General features: G+C 46.2%; 1 protein-coding gene across 1 annotated transcript in view; it reads left to right on the top strand.

Annotated features, from left to right (window-relative positions):
* The window catches only part of tgfbr1b (transforming growth factor, beta receptor 1 b), a 69102-nt gene that overhangs the window by 17298 nt on the left and 30498 nt on the right, over positions 1–21306 (top strand). Inside the window, exon 2 of the mRNA XM_079863173.1 lies at positions 16747–16992. Coding sequence (XP_079719299.1) covers positions 16747–16992 — 246 coding nt within the window. The remainder of the gene's footprint in view (positions 1–16746; positions 16993–21306) is intronic.

Below are 21306 nucleotides of genomic sequence, written 5' to 3'. Positions count from 1 at the left end.
CCGGAGACAGCAGGAGTGTGTGTGTTACAGTCCGCCGGAGACAGCAGGAGTGTGAGTGTTACAGTCCGCCAGAGACAGCAGGAGTGTGAGTGTTACAGTCCGCCAGAGACAGCAGGAGTGTGTGTGTTACAGTCCGCCGGAGACAGCAGGAGTGTGTGTGTTACAGTCTGCCGGAGACAGCAGGAGTGTGTGTGTTACAGTCCACCGGAGACAGCAGGAGTGTGTGTGTTACAGTCCGCCGGAGACAGCAGGAGTGTGAGTGTTACAGTCCGCCAGAGACAGCAGGAGTGTGTGTGTTACAGTCCGCCGGAGACAGCAGGAGTGTGTGTGTTACAGTCCGCCGGAGACAGCAGGAGTGTGTGTGTGTGTTACAGTCCGCCGGAGACAGCAGGAGTGTGTGTGTTACAGTCCGCCAGAGACAGCAGGAGTGTGTGTGTTACAGTCCACCGGAGACAGCAGGAGTGTGTGTGTTACAGTCCGCCGGAGACAGCAGGAGTGTGAGTGTTACAGTCCGCCAGAGACAGCAGGAGTGTGTGTGTTACAGTCCGCCAGAGACAGCAGGAGTGTGTGTGTTACAGTCCGCCAGAGTGTGTGTGTTACAGTCCGCCGGAGACAGCAGGAGTGTGTGTGTTACAGTCCGCCGGAGACAGCAGGAGTGTGTGTGTTACAGGAGTGTGTGTGTTACAGTCCGCCGGAGACAGCAGGAGTGTGTGAGTGTTACAGTCCGCCGGAGACAGCAGGAGTGTGTGTGTGTGTGTGTGTGTTACAGTCCGCCGGAGACAGCAGGAGTGTGTGTGTTACAGTCCGCCGGAGACAGCAGGAGTGTGTGAGTGTTACAGTCCGCCGGAGACAGCAGGAGTGTGTGTGTTACAGTCCGCCGGAGACAGCAGGAGTGTGTGTGTTACAGTCCGCCGGAGACAGCAGGAGTGTGTGTGTTACAGTCCGCCGGAGACAGCAGGAGTGTGTGTGTTACAGTCCGCCGGAGACAGCAGGAGTGTGTGTGTGTTACAGTCCGCCGGAGACAGCAGGAGTGTGTGTGTTACAGTCCGCCGGAGACAGCAGGAGTGTGTGAGTGTTACAGTCCGCCGGAGACAGCAGGAGTGTGTGTGTTACAGTCCGCCGGAGACAGCAGGAGTGTGTGTGAGTGTTACAGTCCGCCGGAGACAGCAGGAGTGTGTGTGTTACAGTCCGCCGGAGACAGCAGGAGTGTGTGTTACAGTCCGCCGGAGACAGCAGGAGTGTGTGTGTTACAGTCCGCCGGAGACAGCAGGAGTGTGTGTGTTACAGTCCGCCGGAGACAGCAGGAGTGAGTGTGTTACAGTCCGCCGGAGACAGCAGGAGTGTGTGTGTTACAGTCCGCCGGAGACAGCAGGAGTGAGTGTGTTACAGTCCGCCGGAGACAGCAGGAGTGTGTGTGTTACAGTCCGCCGGAGACAGCAGGAGTGAGTGTGTTACAGTCCGCCGGAGACAGCAGGAGTGAGTGTGTTACAGTCCGCCGGAGACAGCAGGAGTGTGTGTGTTACAGTCCGCCGGAGACAGCAGGAGTGTGTGTGTTACAGTCCGCCGGAGACAGCAGGAGTGAGTGTGTTACAGTCCGCCGGAGACAGCAGGAGTGAGTGTGTTACAGTCCGCCGGAGACAGCAGGAGTGAGTGTGTTACAGTCCGCCGGAGACAGCAGGAGTGTGTGTGTTACAGTCCGCCGGAGACAGCAGGAGTGTGTGTGTTACAGTCCGCCAGAGTGTGTGTGTTACAGTCCGCCGGAGACAGCAGGAGTGTGTGTGTTACAGTCCGCCGGAGACAGCAGGAGTGTGTGTGTTACAGTCCTCCGGAGACAGCAGGAGTGAGTGTGTTACAGTCCGCCGGAGACAGCAGGAGTGTGTGTGTTACAGTCCGCCGGAGACAGCAGGAGTGTGTGTGTTACAGTCCGCCGGAGACAGCAGGAGTGTTACAGTCCGCCGGAGACAGCAGGAGTGTGTGTGTTACAGTCCGCCGGAGACAGCAGGAGTGTGTGTGTTACAGTCCGCCGGAGACAGCAGGAGTGAGTGTGTTACAGTCCGCCGGAGACAGCAGGAGTGTGTGTGTTACAGTCCGCCGGCGACAGCAGGAGTGAGTGTGTTACAGTCCGCCGGAGACAGCAGGAGTGTGTGTGTTACAGTCCGCCGGAGACAGCAGGAGTGTGTGTGTTACAGTCCGCCGGCGACAGCAGGAGTGTGTGTGTTACAGTCCGCCGGAGACAGCAGGAGTGAGTGTGTTACAGTCCGCCGGAGACAGCAGGAGTGTGTGTGTTACAGTCCGCCGGAGACAGCAGGAGTGAGTGTGTTACAGTCCGCCGGAGACAGCAGGAGTGAGTGTGTTACAGTCCGCCGGAGACAGCAGGAGTGTGTGTTACAGTCCGCCGGAGACAGCAGGAGTGTGTGTGTTACAGTCTGCCGGAGACAGCAGGAGTGTGTGTGTTACAGTCTGCCGGAGACAGCAGGAGTGTGTGTGTTACAGTCCGCCGGAGACAGCAGGAGTGTGTGAGTGTTACAGTCCGCCGGAGACAGCAGGAGTGTGTGTGTGTGTGTTACAGTCCGCCGGAGACAGCAGGAGTGAGTGTGTTACAGTCCGCCAGAGACAGCAGGAGTGTGTGTGTTACAGTCCGCCAGAGACAGCAGGAGTGTGTGTGTTACAGTCCGCCGGAGACAGCAGGAGTGTGTGTGTTACAGTCCGCCGGAGACAGCAGGAGTGTGTGTGTTACAGTCCGCCGGAGACAGCAGGAGTGTGTGAGTGTTACAGTCCGCCGGAGACAGCAGGAGTGTGTGTGTGTGTGTGTTACAGTCCGCCGGAGACAGCAGGAGTGAGTGTGTTACAGTCCGCCAGAGACAGCAGGAGTGTGTGTGTTACAGTCCGCCAGAGACAGCAGGAGTGTGTGTGTTACAGTCCGCCAGAGACAGCAGGAGTGTGTGTGTTACAGTCCGCCGGAGACAGCAGGAGTGTGTGTGTTACAGTCCGCCGGCGACAGCAGGAGTGAGTGTGTTACAGTCCGCCGGAGACAGCAGGAGTGTGTGTGTTACAGTCCGCCGGAGACAGCAGGAGTGAGTGTGTTACAGTCCGCCGGAGACAGCAGGAGTGAGTGTGTTACAGTCCGCCGGAGACAGCAGGAGTGAGTGTGTTACAGTCCGCCGGAGACAGCAGGAGTGTGTGAGTGTTACAGTCCGCCGGAGACAGCAGGAGTGTGTGTGTTACAGTCCGCCGGAGACAGCAGGAGTGTGTGTGTTACAGTCCGCAAGAGACAGCAGGAGTGAGTGTGTTACAGTCCGCCAGAGACAGCAGGAGTGTGTGTGTTACAGTCCGCCAGAGACAGCAGGAGTGTGTGTGTTACAGTCCGCCAGAGACAGCAGGAGTGTGTGTGTTACAGTCCGCCAGAGACAGCAGGAGTGTGTGTGTTACAGTCCGCCAGAGTGTGTGTGTTACAGTCCGCCGGAGACAGCAGGAGTGTGTGTGTTACAGTCCGCCGGAGACAGCAGGAGTGTGTGAGTGTTACAGTCCGCAAGAGACAGCAGGAGTGAGTGTGTTACAGTCCGCCAGAGTGTGTGTGTTACAGTCCGCCGGAGACAGCAGGAGTGTGAGTGTTACAGTCCGCCGGAGACAGCAGGAGTGAGTGTGTTACAGTCCGCCAGAGACAGCAGGAGTGTGTGTGTTACAGTCCGCCAGAGACAGCAGGAGTGAGTGTGTTACAGTCCGCCAGAGACAGCAGGAGTGTGTGTGTTACAGTCCGCCAGAGACAGCAGGAGTGAGTGTGTTACAGTCCGCCAGAGTGTGTGTGTTACAGTCCGCCGGAGACAGCAGGAGTGTGAGTGTTACAGTCCGCCGGAGACAGCAGGAGTGTGTGTGTGTGTTACAGTCCGCCGGAGACAGCAGGAGTGAGTGTGTTACAGTCCGCCAGAGACAGCAGGAGTGTGTGTGTTACAGTCCGCCAGAGACAGCAGGAGTGAGTGTGTTACAGTCCGCCAGAGACAGCAGGAGTGTGTGTGTTACAGTCCGCCAGAGACAGCAGGAGTGAGTGTGTTACAGTCCGCCGGAGACAGCAGGAGTGTGTGTGTTACAGTCCGCCGGAGACAGCAGGAGTGAGTGTGTTACAGTCCGCCGGAGACAGCAGGAGTGTGTGTGTTACAGTCCGCCGGAGACAGCAGGAGTGAGTGTGTTACAGTCCGCCGGAGACAGCAGGAGTGTGTGTGTTACAGTCCGCCAGAGACAGCAGGAGTGTGTGTGTTACAGTCCGCCGGAGACAGCAGGAGTGTGTGTGTTACAGTCCGCCAGAGACAGCAGGAGTGTGAGTGTTACAGTCCACCGGAGACAGCAGGAGTGTGTGTGTTACAGTCCGCCAGAGACAGCAGGAGTGTGTGTGTTACAGTCCACCGGAGACAGCAGGAGTGTGTGTGTTACAGTCCGCCGGAGACAGCAGGAGTGTGTGTGTTACAGTCCACCGGAGACAGCAGGAGTGTGTGTGTTACAGTCCGCCAGAGACAGCAGGAGTGTGTGTGTTACAGTCCGCCGGAGACAGCAGGAGTGTGTGTGTTACAGTCCGCCAGAGACAGCAGGAGTGAGTGTGTTACAGTCCGCCGGAGACAGCAGGAGTGTGTGTGTTACAGTCCGCAAGAGACAGCAGGAGTGAGTGTGTTACAGTCCGCCAGAGACAGCAGGAGTGTGTGTGTTACAGTCCGCCGGAGACAGCAGGAGTGAGTGTGTTACAGTCCGCCAGAGACAGCAGGAGTGAGTGTGTTACAGTCCGCCAGAGACAGCAGGAGTGTGTGTGTTACAGTCCGCCAGAGACAGCAGGAGTGTGTGTGTTACAGTCCGCAAGAGACAGCAGGAGTGAGTGTGTTACAGTCCGCCGGAGACAGCAGGAGTGTGTGTGTTACAGTCCGCTGGAGACAGCAGGAGTGTGTGTGTGTTACAGTCCGCCGGAGACAGCAGGAGTGTGTGTGTTACAGTCCGCCGGAGACAGCAGGAGTGAGTGTGTTACAGTCCGCCGGAGACAGCAGGAGTGTGTGTGTTACAGTCCGCAAGAGACAGCAGGAGTGAGTGTGTTACAGTCCGCCGGAGACAGCAGGAGTGTGTGTGTTACAGTCCGCTGGAGACAGCAGGAGTGTGTGTGTGTTACAGTCCGCCGGAGACAGCAGGAGTGTGTGTGTTACAGTCCGCCGGAGACAGCAGGAGTGTGAGTGTTACAGTCCGCCGGAGACAGCAGGAGTGTGTGTGTTACAGTCCGCCGGAGACAGCAGGAGTGTGTGTGTTACAGTCCGCCGGAGACAGCAGGAGTGTGTGTGTTACAGTCCGCCGGAGACAGCAGGAGTGTGAGTGTTACAGTCCGCCGGAGACAGCAGGAGTGTGTGTGTTACAGTCCGCCGGAGACAGCAGGAGTGTGTGTGTGTGTGTTACAGTCCGCCGGAGACAGCAGGAGTGTGTGTGTGTGTTACAGTCCGCCGGAGACAGCAGGAGTGTGTGTGTTACAGTCAAACAGGGTTCGTCCAGGAAGGTGTCCGCAATCTTCATCTTCATCATCATCATGTGTTCAGATCTAGTCCAGCATCGCTGTCTCCTCACAGAGTCTTGTTCTCTCTCTGACAGAAGGGAAGGCAGCGCTGGAGAAGGAGTGTCATCAAACTACTGTACAGAAATAGATTGTGTGAGAAGCAAACGCACTTGTTTAAGACCTGTGGTGTTGAGCCGGCTCTGTGATCAAGACATCACCGCTGATAAAGTGATGTGTGTGCGTGTGTGTGTGTGTGTGTGTGCGTGTGTGCGTGTGTGTGTGTGTGTGTGTGAATCTGTCAGACTCAGCTGATTCAGCAGCACTGAGGCGAACTGTTTTATAATGAATAAGTGTGAATGAATAATGAGTCGCTGGTTTGAATCGTTCACTGAATCAGTCCGACCCGCGTGACTGAACCGCTTCAGTGATGTCACAGTCACGCTCTCACAGGCATGCAGCTGAGACTGAGCTCTTCAAACTCCAATTACATTTGAAATGCATTTAAAGTGACATAGCAAACTATATGCAGAACTGCAGGAAATTGTATTGTTAGAAAACACAAAAAACATTTCTAAGAAATTCACATAAATGTTGTTTTGATAAAGCCTTGTTTAAAAGTAAAAAAAAAACCTCTTAAGAGTACAGATAGAAAAATTATAATGTTTAAAAAAAAATTGCATTTAATAATAATCCAATTGAACAGTATTTCTGACATGTAGGTCATTAGTGGTGTCTTCTGCATGGTGTGTATTGTAAATATAATTCAGTAATATAAAATAATCTAAAATTAAGTTCTGTTTGTTTCAAAATGAATTTTCTCATTAGATTTTAGAGATGGATCAACTATTGAATAATGACCTTAGAAGGGATGAGTGGAGTCCTGTGGCATCATGGGATAGTAATGCTGTGGACCAATCAGAAGCCAGAGCTGAAACTGCAGGGTTTTCACAGTGTAGTGTGTGTTAGGGTTGGTGGGAGTTCAGCAAACAATCTCAGTGTCATCGCCACACAGTTATTGTAATACTCAAACGTCTTTGTTTTAATAAACTGCACATTCACAGCAAAGCGGATCCAGAATCCGGAGTTCGGCGGCTGGTTTTGTTGTGGTGGAGCGAGTGGTTTTCCGGCAGCCGACCGTCCCAGAAGAGTCTCGGCTTTGTGTCTGTGAGCCGCAGATTCAGACGTGTTCAGAGCAGCAGGACAAACACTGAGTCAGTGTTTACACACACTTCCCTCTCTCTCCTCCGTCACAGCAGTGCAGAGATCCTCTCGGATCTGACGGAGAAGACATCGGGTGAAGGGTGGTGGAGGGAACTACAGGCGCTGCTCAGAGGAGAACATTACACTGCCTTTTTACTGAAAACATTGTCTGTAAAGTCAGAATCATAGACTGTGTAAAACACTGGGCGTAGTGTGTGTGACGTCACCCGTAGTGTTTCTGAAGGCCAAAGTGGGCGGAGCCGGCCGTCGCCATCTTGGCCGCACTGAGGTGCCGTGACGCTAATGCTAGCAGACAAACGGCTAGCATCAGCGCAATCCACCTGTCACTCAAGTGGCCACGCCCTTAATTATGCACAACTTGACGGCTTAATATAATTTAAACGGATGAGTTATAAAATAACCCCCCCCCCTCACAGTCGTCATGAAGGGCAACATCAGCTCTATAGACCAAAACCAGTTTTAGCCCCAGACTGTAAACATGTGTTTTCCTGCTGTAAAGTTGGCCATTTTAACATGCGGGTCTATGGGACGGAGTCTCTAGTGGCCAGTGGATGAACTGCAGTTTAACTCACTTCAGTGTTGGAGTTTAAGAGAGAGACCGGAAGGTTCCGCTTGGTCAAAACACATTCACGAATGACCACATTTGCTTTTCTAATCCATGTTAGATTTGGGCAAAATTCTAAAGTGAAGAACTGATAAGAATCTCATGTCAGATCAGATGTCAGGTAAAAAACTGGTAGCTGTGGTTGCCAGGAATTTACCGTAAAAAATACGGATAGCAGCATTTTAGGTTTTACAGATTTATCTTAATTTACAGTAAAACAAAAATATATTTCATTATCTGATATAATGTTCATTTACCGATCTATTGAAGTACTAATGTCAGTTTTGTTCTATTGTAATACACTGACAACCACCAATCACATGCTTTTAAGGCAATTAACATGCCTAAGACTTTTGCACAGTACTGTAACTGTGATCGATCTAACTGTAGTAATGTGTGTAGTAATGTGTGTAGTTAATGTGTGTAGTAATGTGTGTGTAGTAATGTGTGTAGTAATGTGTGTAGTTAATGTGTGTAGTAATGTGTGTAGGTAATGTGTGTAGTAATGTGTGTAGTTAATGTGTGTAGTAATGTGTGTAGTAATGTGTGTAGTTAATGTGTGTAGTTAATGTGTGTAGTTAATGTGTGTAGGTAATGTGTGTAGTAATGTGTGTAGTAATGTGTGTAGTTAATGTGTGTAGTAATGTGTGTAGTAATGTGTGTAGTAATGTGTGTAGTTAATGTGTGTAGTTAATGTGTGTAGTAATGTGTGTAGTTAATGTGTGTAGGTAATGTGTGTAGTTAATGTGTGTAGGTAATGTGTGTAGTAATGTGTGTAGTAATGTGTGTAGTAATGTGTGTAGTAATGTGTGTAGTTAATGTGTGTAGTAATGTGTGTAGTAATGTGTGTAGTTAATGTGTGTAGTTAATGTGTGTAGTAATGTGTGTAGTTAATGTGTGTAGTAATGTGTGTAGTAATGTGTGTAGTAATGTGTGTAGTAATGTGTGTAGTTAATGTGTGTAGTAATGTGTGTAGTAATGTGTGTAGGTAATGTGTGTAGTAATGTGTGTAGTTAATGTGTGTAGTAATGTGTGTAGGTAATGTGTGTAGTAGTGTGTGAGGTAATGTGTGTAGTTAATGTGTGTAGGTAATGTGTGTAGGTAATGTGTGTAGTAATGTGTGTAGGTAATGTGTGTAGTAGTGTGTGAGGTAATGTGTGTAGTTAATGTGTGTAGGTAATGTGTGTAGGTAATGTGTGTAGTTAATGTGTGTAGTAATGTGTGTAGTTAATGTGTGTAGGTAATGTGTGTAGTAATGTGTGAAGTTAATGTGTGTAGTAATGTGTGTAGGTAATGTGTGTAGTAATGTGTGTAGGTAATGTGTGTAGTAATGTGTGTGTAGTAATGTGTGTAGTAATGTGTGTAGGTAATGTGTGTAGTAATGTGTGTGTAGTAATGTGTGTAGTTAATGTGTGTAGTAATGTGTGTAGTAATGTGTGTAGTTAATGTGTGTAGTAATGTGTGTAGGTAATGTGTGAAGTAATGTGTGTAGTAATGTGTGTGTAGTAATGTGTGTAGTTAATGTGTGTAGTAATGTGTGTAGTAATGTGTGTAGTTAATGTGTGTAGGTAATGTGTGTAGGTAATGTGTGTAGTAATGTGTGTGTAGTAATGTGTGTAGTAATGTGTGTAGTAATGTGTGTAGTTAATGTGTGTAGTAATGTGTGTAGGTAATGTGTGTAGGTAATGTGTGTAGTAATGTGTGTAGTAATGTGTGTAGTTAATGTGTGTGTAGTAATGTGTGTAGTTAATGTGTGTAGTAATGTGTGTGTAGTAATGTGTGTAGTAATGTGTGTAGTTAATGTGTGTAGTAATGTGTGTAGTTAATGTGTGTAGTAATGTGTGTAGTAATGTGTGTAGTAATGTGTGTAGTTAATGTGTGTAGTAATGTGTGTAGTAATGTGTGTAGGTAATGTGTGTAGTAATGTGTGTGTAGTAATGTGTGTAGTTAATGTGTGTAGTAATGTGTGTAGTAATGTGTGTAGTTAATGTGTGTAGTAATGTGTGTAGGTAATGTGTGTAGTAATGTGTGTAGTAATGTGTGTGTAGTAATGTGTGTAGTTAATGTGTGTAGTAATGTGTGTAGTAATGTGTGTAGTTAATGTGTGTAGGTAATGTGTGTAGGTAATGTGTGTAGTAATGTGTGTGTAGTAATGTGTGTGTAGTAATGTGTGTAGTAATGTGTGTAGTTAATGTGTGTAGTAATGTGTGTAGGTAATGTGTGTAGTAATGTGTGTGTAGTAATGTGTGTAGTAATGTGTGTAGTTAATGTGTGTAGTAATGTGTGTAGTAATGTGTGTAGTAATGTGTGTAGTTAATGTGTGTGTAGTAATGTGTGTAGTTAATGTGTGTAGTAATGTGTGTGTAGTAATGTGTGTAGTAATGTGTGTAGTTAATGTGTGTAGTAATGTGTGTAGTTAATGTGTGTAGTAATGTGTGTAGTAATGTGTGTAGTAATGCTCGGGTTGTCCTGTTTTCCCTCTCCGTTGGGATCTAGACTGGATAACCTCGAGTCCAAGCAAACCTTCAGTGTATTTCCACTAGACTAAACAGCGGTGTGTGTGTGTGTGTGTGTGTGTGTGTGTGTGTGTGTGTAGTAATGTGTGTGTAGTAATGTGTGTAGTAATGTGTGTAGTAATGTGTGTAGGTAATGTGTGTAGGTAATGTGTGTAGTAATGTGTGTGTAGTAATGTGTGTAGTAATGTGTGTAGTTAATGTGTGTAGTAATGTGTGTAGTAATGTGTGTAGTAATGTGTGTAGTTAATGTGTGTGTAGTAATGTGTGTAGTTAATGTGTGTAGTAATGTGTGTGTAGTAATGTGTGTAGTTAATGTGTGTAGTAATGTGTGTAGTTAATGTGTGTAGTAATGTGTGTAGTAATGTGTGTAGTAATGTGTGTAGTTAATGTGTGTAGTAATGTGTGTAGTTAATGTGTGTAGTAATGTGTGTAGTAATGCTCGGGTTGTCCTGTTTTCCCTCTCCGTTGGGATCTAGACTGGATAACCTCGAGTCCAAGCAAACCTTCAGTGTATTTCCACTAGACTAAACAGCGGTGTGTGTGTGTGTGTGTGTGTGTGTGTGTCGTCAGGGAAGATGTGTTCCAGCACACACTGTCCTCGCTCTGGAAAACACACACTCTGAGAGTCGTGTTGGCCAGCCTTGAGCGACCTGTGGTGCTGTAAACACACACACCTCATGAATCAGCCAGTGTCTTCGCTGGTTAAACACACATGAATATGGATGTGTGTGTGTGTGTGTGTGTGTGTGTGTGTGTGTGTGTGTGTGTGTGTGTGTGTGTGTGTGTGTGTGTGTGTGTGTGAGCTGTTTACCTGCGTCTGTGTTTCTCTCCTGCGGAAACAAGAGTGCTGTAGTTCAGAGACAAAGAGAAGCGACTCTGGGAGAACGCCAGTCCACACGCAGGAGCGTCGAGCTGTCGTCTGAGAGCTCGTCTGTGTTACAGGAGCGTGATAGCTAACCCTCGTCCTGTTTGCCAGATACGCTCATGGAAGAGCTGCTCAACAGTCTAACCCTGATCGATGCACTCGAGTGTTGCTCTGCGCTTCCTGGCCGTAAACTAAATACACGCTAAAACTCAGACTTCAGTGTAGAGCCTGTTACGTTACATGTAGTAATAACAGATAATGCATCATTTCAGTCAGCTGACCCTAATCAAACCCCAACCCTACCGCAAACACACACCGTTCCTCCTCATCATCACGCCGTACTTCATCACTCTCTAACCGGAGACGCGTTTACATCACCCTTCACATTACGCAAGTTGAAAATACGCCCAATGGAAACACGTCAATTTCGCAAAAACTCCCATTTATCGCAAAAACGTTTTTCCGCTCGCACGAGGAGGAGGTCTATCAGGCAATTCGCTAAATAGATATTTCACAAATTGAAGCGTGAGCCTTTGTGTTCGTGGTTTTTCATTTTGTTGTTTTGCTTAATTTTGTTTTTTGTTTCTGTGTTTTGATTTTTGTCGTTTAATTTTGTTTTATTTCGTGGCGGTTTTGTTTTATTTTGTGGTTTTATTTTATTTTGTGTTTTTTTAAATTTAATTTGCTGTTTTTGTTTTTATGTTTTGTTTTATTTTTTTTAGTTTAATTTAGTTGTTTTGTTTAACTTTGTAGTCATTTTGTTTTATTTCGTGGTTGTTTTGTTATTTTGTTGTTTTTATTTTATGGCTGTTTTGTTTAATTTTGTTTTATTTTGTGGTTGCTTTTTGTAGTTTTTTTTTGTGTGTGTGTGTGTATTTTGTTTTATATTGTAGTTTTGTTTAGTATTAATGCCTAAAGCTGTTGCCTTATTTGATTTTAATTTATTTGACAAGTTCACAAAACAGCAAGTGTCCCGCACACACACACACACACACACACACACACATGGCTGATTTCTTTCGTGGTCCTCGATGATAAGAAATGGAGGCAAATGCAAAATTGACGAGGTAATATCTCCTAACCAATGTTAATTACAAAATAAACATATTTACATTGATAATACATTCAATATTAACATTTACCACACACAAAATCCACAATATAATCACCAAACTATCTTTTTACCACCAAAACTTCCCAAAATCCTGTAGTGACACTGGTAATGTGCGCTAGTATATGAACATATTTGACCTTTACATGGACTAATATTGTGGGAATTCCTCTAGTCTGCTCCCGCACACATATACACCTGGAAGTGAATCATTAATTTTGCGTGTCCAATATTTCTGACTCTTCTGCAGTTTATCTCTTATTAGAGTCTGCATGATCGATACACGACCGGTCCACATGAAGCCCATCATGTTCAGTGGGATCATCCGAGGACTGCTGGGACACACACATGCACTTAAAGCCCCCGTCAGGGATCAGTGATGTATACCTGTGTTCGCACCGCTTCAGTTCACACAGCTCTGGGTTTACTGCAGTTCCCAGAGGATAATCCCGACTCCCAGCAAACACTCCTGACCTTTCACAACACTGACTTTGCTTTTTGTTTCTGCTTATCAGTCCAGATCTTTGTTCCTCTGTTGATCCGAGAGAAACCCCGGATTATCCCGCACCGACCGCGGCGCATTGTTTGCCTGTTGCCTAGCGACGCTCTGAGCCCGTAACCATGGCGATCTGCATGAGGGCGTGGCTCCAGTTCTCCGGTTCTCTTCCTTCATCAATACTGGCAATCCATATCTCCCACTTTATCCCGATTGCTTGTAGTCATCCCGTTGGATTCACTGCCACAGCAGTTATTGACTTTAATGAGGATGTTTGAGAACCCTTTCAAGGCTTCACAACATTCCTTGTGTTTGAGACGCATGGATATTTGCAGGAATGTCGAGATCCAATGCCAACACTGTTTTATTAAAGTGTATATATGTTAGTCCAAAAAATTCAGATTTAATTTGAGAAAAAGACTGTTTCTGTAGAGATGATTTATTATTGGACTTTTGATTATTTAAACTGGTGATGAGAGGGAAGTTGTGCTGGTCTTCTCTCCTCTATTGTGTCGTATATCCGAGTGGAACAAGAGCAAATGTGGGCGGGGCTTGATTGTGTCTTTGGGAAGTTGATTGGCTGGCTGGATGGTTGTGGTTTGCTATTGGCTGATCTCATGTGAGTGACAGGTTGCCCCGCCCTCGTCATCAGAGAAGAGAAGAGATGCTGCAAGAGGAACTTATTCTCATTCAACATTATTAACACAGTAATGATGATGTGCACCTATAAATCATTTACAATAAACACTGCAGTGGGGGAGGGCGGTATGACCAAAATTCTGTTTCACCGTATGACTAATTTTATTTCACGGTAACGATATATTTCACGATATAGTTATTTATATATGTAGTTATATTTCAAATGCAGGCGCGCTCAAAATGGAAGCACTTTTTTCCAGGCCCGCCTCTTGACGAGAGCATCTCAACTTTACAGAATTCCTCACACACTCTTCATCACACACTCTTCACACTCTTCATCACACACTCTTCACACTCTTCATCACACACTCTTCACACTCTTCATCACACAGTCTTCATCACACACTCTTCACACTCTTCATCACACTCTTCATCACACACTCTTCATCACACACTCTTCACACTCTTCATCACACACACTCTTCATCACACACTCTTCACACTCTTCATCACACTCTTCACACTCTTCATCACACACTCTTCATCACACACTCTTCACACTCTTCATCACACACTCTTCACACTCTTCATCACACTCTTCACACTCTTCATCACACACTCATCATCACACACTCTTCACACTCTTCATCACACACACTCTTCATCACACACTCTTCACACTCTTCATCACACTCTTCACACTCTTCATCACACACTCTTCATCACACACTCTTCACACTCATCATCACACACTCTTCACACTCTTCATCACACACTCTTCACACTCTTCATCACACACTCTTCATCACACACTCTTCACACTCATCATCACACACTCTTCACACTCTTCATCACACACTCTTCACACTCTTCACACTCTTCATCACACACTCTTCACACTCTTCATCACGCACTCTTCACACTCTTCATCACACACTCTTCACACTCATCATCACACACTCTTCATCACACACTCTTCACACTCTTCATCACACACTCTTCACACCCATCACACTCTTCACACTCATCACACACTCTTCACACTCATCATCACACACTCTTCATCACACACTCTTCACACTCATCATCACACACTCTTCACACTCTTCATCACACACTCTTCACACTCTTCATCACACACTCTTCACACTCTTCATCACACACTCTTCACACTCTTCATCACACTCTTCACACTCTTCATCACACACTCATCATCACACACTCTTCATCACACACACTCTTCATCACACACTCTTCACACTCTTCATCACACACTCTTCACACTCTTCATCACACACTCTTCATCACACTCTTCATCACACACTCTTCACACTCTTCATCACACACTCTTCACACTCTTCACACTCTTCACATTCTTCATCACACACTCTTCACACTCTTCATCACACACTCTTCACACTCTTCATCACACACTCTTCACACTCTTCATCACGCACTCTTCACACTCTTCACACTCTTCACACTCATCATCACACACTCTTCACACTCTTCACACTCATCACACTCTTCACACTCTTCATCACACACTCTTCACACTCATCACACTCTTCACACTCTTCATCACACTCTTCACACTCATCACACTCTTCATCACACACTCTTCACACTCATCATCACACACTCTTCACACTCTTCATCACACACTCTTCACACTCTTCATCACACACTCATCACACACTCTTCATCACACACTCTTCATCACACACTCATCACACTCTTCACACTCTTCATCACACACTCATCACACTCTTCACACTCTTCATCACACACTCTTCATCACACACTCTTCACACTCTTCACACTCTTCATCACACACTCGGTGTTTCTGTCATCTTTGAACTCTACGACTGACGATCCACTTTCCTGCTTCTGTTGTTCCGCTGTGCTATCTGTTTTTATTGAACCGAAACCAAGATATAAGCTGGTACAGTCATGCCCTTGTGTGTGTGTGTGTGTGTGTGTGTGTGTGTGTGTGTGTGTGTGTGTGTGTGTCTGTGTGTGTGTGTGTGTGTGTGTGTGTGTGTGTGTGTGTGTGTGTGTGTGTGTGTGTGTGTGTGTGTCTGTGTCTGTCTGTGTCTGTCTGTGTGTGTCTTTGTGTGTCTGTCTGTGTGTGTCTGTGTGAGTGTGAGTGTGTCTGTGTGAGTGTGTCTGTGTGTGTGTGTGTGTGTGTGTGTGTGTGTGTGTGTGTGTGTGTGTGTGTGTGTGTGTGTGTGTCTGTCTGTGTGTGTGTGTGTCTGTGTCTGTCTGTGTGTGTCTTTGTGTGTCTGTGTCTGTCTGTGTCTGTCTGTGTGAGTGTGAGTGTGTCTGTGTGAGTGTGAGTATGTGTGTGTGTCTGTGTCTGTCTGTGTGAGTCTGTGTCTGTCTGTGTGAGTATGTGTGTGTGTGTGTGTGTGTGTGTGTGTGTGTGTGTGTGTGTGTGTCTGTGTCTGTGTCTGTCTGTGTCTGTCTGTGTGTGTCTTTGTGTGTCTGTGTCTGTCTGTGTGAGTGTGTCTGTGTCTGTGTCTGTGTGTGTGTGTGTGTGTGTGTGTGTGTGTGTGTGTGTGTGTGTGTGTGAGCGCGGTCTGGACTGTGAGCTTGTTTTCCTCCAGTCCTCTTCTCGTGAGTTTCCTTCCACCTCCACAGTTTCTCACAGTGACCTTGTCAGTGGGCTGATATTACTGGCGTCTCACGGCTGAGTGTGTCTGTGTGTGTGTGTGTGTGTGTGTGTGTGTGTGTGTGTGAGCCTGATTACAAAAACAAAAGTCTCACCATTAAACTCCATGTCCCAAACACACAATAATGATGTTCTCATGATCACTTTATGTAGCCGATATGACAGACCTGCGCTACACATGTTGCATTTACTGTATTTTTCTTTTTTAAAGTGATTCCAATCATATTTCAAGCAATTTATTTTAAACCATCATGTTGAACAGTGCACATCTGAAGCGTCTCAGCTGAAGGAAATAATACATTATTAAAATGAACATATATCGGCCGATACCGATATGGTGGCAGATTTATTGTGCATCCCTGATATATAAGTAAGGGATAATGTAGAGCGAGGCGGTTGTTATAGGGAACACCCCCCCGACAGGCTGATCGGGACCCCGAGGCGGGGCGGAGCTTGAATCCTGAAGGGGTGTATTCGCTATAACAACCGCCTCACTCTACATTATCCGCTTATTACATGGCTACCTACCAAATAAATCAATAATTTGACACAAAATATTGATTTAAAAACGAGTGTATTGCTTCCGCTAAAGAAAATAGTCTGTTCCGTCTCTACGGTTAGAATCCTGCATCCATAGCAACGCTCTGTTTTCCATGGCAACGGTGTGTTATACTTAGCAGCGTCTGTTATCAAGAAATAACATTCTACATTAGAAGTCATTAGAAGCCATGTAATAAATATATATATTCTGTATTAAGTGATTGTTCAATAAGTGGTGCTATTCAGTGTGATATATGAAAATCTGTAATTTGGTCACATTGAGTTCAAACTTAAAATTTTTATTGTTTTGGTAAGATGAATAATTATTCTTAAAAAATAGCAAATTAATTGATAATCTATTTTTTTGTTGTTGTTGTGAAAAGCCACATGTCGGCCAATCAGCTGTTCTGTTGTTAACTCCATTTGAACGCAAGGACACATTTGATGTCTTTCTGACATTTCATCGTAACCGTTGTGTAAAGATGTTCATCTCATCAGCTTTAGTTTTAAATGGAGGTTTGACTAAATTAAATGTTTGTCCTCTTGTGTGTGTGTGTGTCCTCAGGCCTGCAGTGCTACTGTCACCGGTGCCCGAACCACACGTGTGCGACGGACGGGCTGTGCTACGTGTCCATCACGCGTCAGGGCAGCGTCACCACTCAGCAGAGCTGGTGCATTAGCGACACCGAGCTAATCCCGCGCGACCGGCCCTTCGTGTGCGCGCCCTCCACCAAAGACGACACCGGCATCTTCCCCATGTGCTGCGACACCGACTGGTGCAACAAGAACCCTGACCTCAGCGCATTCCCAGGTAACACTCGCTCGTCTACAACAAAACACAGCATTTACTGCGACCCGTCACACGGCTCTGTGGAGTGCTGGATCCTGATTGGTCAATCGCGCCATCCAACTCACAATAATTGTTTTGGAATGATAACTTTTCACATTTTTTGATGTGTGATGTTTTAATGTTCACAGACTTCCATGTGTTTTCTCACACACACACATGCAGCTAGCATGATGACGCTAACGTGATTACGTCATGACATAACATGTGACGGCATACCCGGAAGTATAGGCGGAAATCGCGGGGGGGGGGGGGGGTCAGGACCCCCCCTATCTGAGGGTTGTCCCCTCCTAAAAATATAAATAAAATATTTGTATTGTAAATAATATAATTATATATACTTAAAATAATTGTTTAAGTAGTAAAACAAAAACAAATGCAAACGGGACAACAACCAAAAAACGTTTTAACATTTTGAGTCCCCCTCCCTTGCCTCACAGCGCTTTGGTCCACTGCCTGCTCCCCTTTTACCTCATCACAAACAGTGTGAGAGAACAAGGTTTTTCAGTTGTGAAAATCCAGTAAGTCAAGGCTATTTTATTTACTTTAAACCTCGGATGAAGTGATTATTTTTTTCTTAAATAGGCCTACAGATTATGCTGTGTCATTAATGAATCATGACACATTTTTTTATGATAACCAATGTACTTTTGTCACCGATGTAGTCCGCCTCGCTATGTTGGCGATTATAACCTTGTTTTATACAGTCTGTGCGTTTACCTAGATTGTTTAAAACCGTTTCCTTTTTTTTACAGTCTATGGTGTATACGCACACTGAGTCAGTTTATATCATTTAATATAATCTAATATAATATCACACAAAGAGTGCAGTTTTTCTCCAGATATTAACATGATAATAAATGTGATTTAATAAATTGATAAATTAAAAATTTTGTTTTAGACACCATACATTACCTGTTTTAACTCTATTTCGCCAACGAAAATAGTTGAAAACTAAGCCACAGCGCTGTATTTGCGTCTCTGAGAAACACACAAGGTATTTCCTTACTGAATTATGAATCAGCTTTTTGAACGAATCAGTTGAATCTCAATGACTCACTCATTAACAACAAATTGCTGCCACCTACTGGCGGTTTTAATTTCACATTTAAAGTATCTTTTCATGTTTTAAATCATTTTATATATCAATATTCAACGTTTTATGTTTTAAACAAAACATTTATGTCTATGTAAAAGCATCTAAATGTAATTTCAAATGCAGCTTCTGTGTTTCCTCTCCACTGCAAAGATTTTGTTGATACTTATTTAATTTGAATCACATCCCTATTGTGTCTTATTATTATAATTAAATTTTATTAAATGTATGAAATTAACACAAAAGAGGATGCATGCATATCATTACGTTTAAAAATACAATTATAAAGGTAAAAATGCCAATGAAGGTAAAAATCTATTGAAACTTATTGGAAAAATGATTTCTGTCACTGCTGTGAACTGACCACCACACAGAATATGAAGAATATCAAAAACTTTAGGAGTCGACTGTCCTCGGCAGTCCTAAACATGCCAAGTTACCAGCACAATAACACACTCAGCAAAATATTGTCTAATTATCGTTATCGATAAAATCCCTGAAAATATAGAGATCATTTTTTGTCAATTTCGCACACCAATGAAGAAAATTTTGGTCAATTTAGTCAGCTTTTTCAATGAACCAGAGAGAAACTTTGAGAAGAAAGATAATGGCACGGTCTCCATGCTAGCTACACTAATAATAGTAGGCTAGTAAGGCTTTCCTCTGTGTACTATACACATATCCATAGAAAGTACAATTTTGCCTGTATTATTGGTGTCCCCTTCAAAAATTGCTCTTGAGGAATGTTATGTTAATTGTCCCCCCCAACATTTAGATGAAATTTACGCCCCTGCCCGGAAGTATAAATAGACACTGGCACACACACACGCTTTAGCTTTCTGTCTGTCTTATTTGGTGTTGTTTGTCAAACGTATCTAAGCAAAGAATGGCGAGTGAGCAGTTCAAGAAATGTGTGCACTCTTGGCAACAGAGGAAACGCTCTCACTAGTCCGCTAGCCAGAAGGGGCGACCCGAGGGACGTCCTTCAGGCGAAAACTACGTTTCTGGGCGTGGTATGGAATTCGGTTACGGTGCGGGCACATATGTCTCCCGCACGTATCGAGTCCATCTTGGCCATGGTGTCCGGGATAAAGCTAGGCCAGGCCATCACTGTAAAGCAATTTCAAAGACTGCTGGGCCTCATGGCAGCGGCATCCAACATAATACCAATGGGCCTTCTACACATGAGGCCCCTTCAGTGGTGGCTGAAAGCCAAGGGGAAACCCGTTCCGTACAATCAGGGTCACGCGCAGATGCCTTCGTTCCCTATTAATATGGAAGAAACCTTGGTTCCTGTCCTAAGGGCCAGTGTTAGGAGCGTCATGTCGCCGGAAATCAGTTTCGACAGATGCCTCCCTCACGGGCTGGGGCGCGGTCATGGACGGCCGCTTTGCCAGGGGTCTGTGGCAGGACCATCATCGCTCTTGGCATATAAATTGCCTAGAGATGTTGGCTGTGTTCAGAGCTTTGAGGGGCTTCCTTCCAGACATCAAAGACTACCATGTCTTGATAAGGTCAAACAATACGTCGGTGGTCGCTTATCTGAATCGACAGGGGGGTCTCAGATCCTCTAGACTGGCGCATCAGATTCTCCTCTGGTCCCAGGGCAAGCTGTTGTCCATCAGAGCAATGTATGTCCCGGGGGTTCAGAATCAGGGAGCAGACATCCTGTCGAGGCAGGGGCTGAGGCCCGGGGAATGGAGACTTCACCCAGAGGTGGTGGAGCTGATATGGCAGAGGTTTGGACCTATGAAAGTGGACCTGTTTGCGTCTCGAGAGACGTCCCACTGTCCACTGCGGTTTTCCCTTTCACATCCAGCTCCACCGGGGTTGGATGCCATGGTACGCTTTTCCCCCTATCGCTCTGCTCCCAGGAGTTCTGGAGAGGGTCCGTCCCGAGTATGGTTCTCAGACATAATAGCACTCCTGATAGGTCCGCCCGTGGCAGATTCCTCTGAGGAGGGATCTGTTGTCTCAGGCGGAGGGCACGATATTCCACCCTCGCCCAGAGCTGTGGAAGTTGTGGGTCTGGCCTCTGAGGGGGTACAGTACCTAGATGCTGGCCTATCAGCTGGAGTGGTCGAGACCATACGTAGCGCCAGAGCTCCTTCCACGAGGAGATTATATGGCCTAAAGTGGAATGTGTTTTCCACTTGGTGTAGAGAACATGAGTTAGACCCAGTTAACTGCCCAGTGGCTTCAGTTCTGGAATTCCTTCAAGATCGTTTCTCTGCTGGTCTCACCCCTTCCACACTTAAGGTGTACATGGCTGCCATTGCAGCTTTCCATGCACCACTAAGTGATGGGCCGCTGGGGAGGAACCAGCTGGTCATACGTTTTCTCCGTGGTACATGGAGGATGAGACCGACAACCAGGACCAGAGTTCCTGCCTGGGATCTGGCGGTGGTTCTTGAAGGGTTATCCCTGGCCCCCTTCGAACCACTTCAGTCGGCATCACCTAAGGACTTGACGTTTAAGATGGCCTTTCTCTTAGCCATTACCTCGCTTAAGAGGTTGGGAGATCTCCAAGCCCTAGCAGTATTGCCAGCTTGCTTGGAGTTTGCCCCGGGAGGAGTTAAGGCCATCCTGCATCTGAGACCTGGCTATGTGCCCAAGGTGCCTTCCAACATGGCAAGGTCTATCGTCCTGCAGGCATTTCATCCTCCACCACATGTGTCGGCAGAAGAAGAGAGACTCCACGTGCTTTGTCCTGTCAGAGCACTGAGTATTTACCTTGAGAGGTCCTCTTCTTGGAGGAGGTCGGACCAACTGTTAGTGTGTTTTGGGTCACCTAAGAAGGGGCTCCCTGCATCCAAGCAAACAATCAGTAACTGGATTTTACAGGCTATTGTCTCGGCCTACCTGCCTTCACCTTTGGCCGTAAGGGCTCATTCCACTAGAGGCATGGCGTCCTCTAGGGCCCTCTACTCAGGGTGCCCCTCCAGGAGATCGGTGAGGCAGCCGGTTGGGCCACCCCACACACTTTTATCAGATTTTATAGTCTGCACCTCCCTAATACGCCCGGTGCGCGGGTGCTCTCGCCCTAGCTTGTGCCTGGTACAGTTTCACACAAGGGCAGGCATTCCGGTGCGTGGCATAGTGGGCATTCGTTGCCCAAAGAGTCGTTTTTAATGACTCAGTGCGAGTTCCCTCGAAAGGGAACGTCTTGGGTTACGTCTGTA

The sequence above is a fragment of the Squalius cephalus genome (assembly GCF_949319135.1).
Source record: "Squalius cephalus genome assembly, chromosome: 25".
Lineage (NCBI taxonomy): Eukaryota > Metazoa > Chordata > Actinopteri > Cypriniformes > Leuciscidae > Squalius > Squalius cephalus.
The sequence above is the reverse complement of the archived record's forward strand: the minus strand, read 5'-3'. Positions and strand labels throughout refer to the sequence as shown.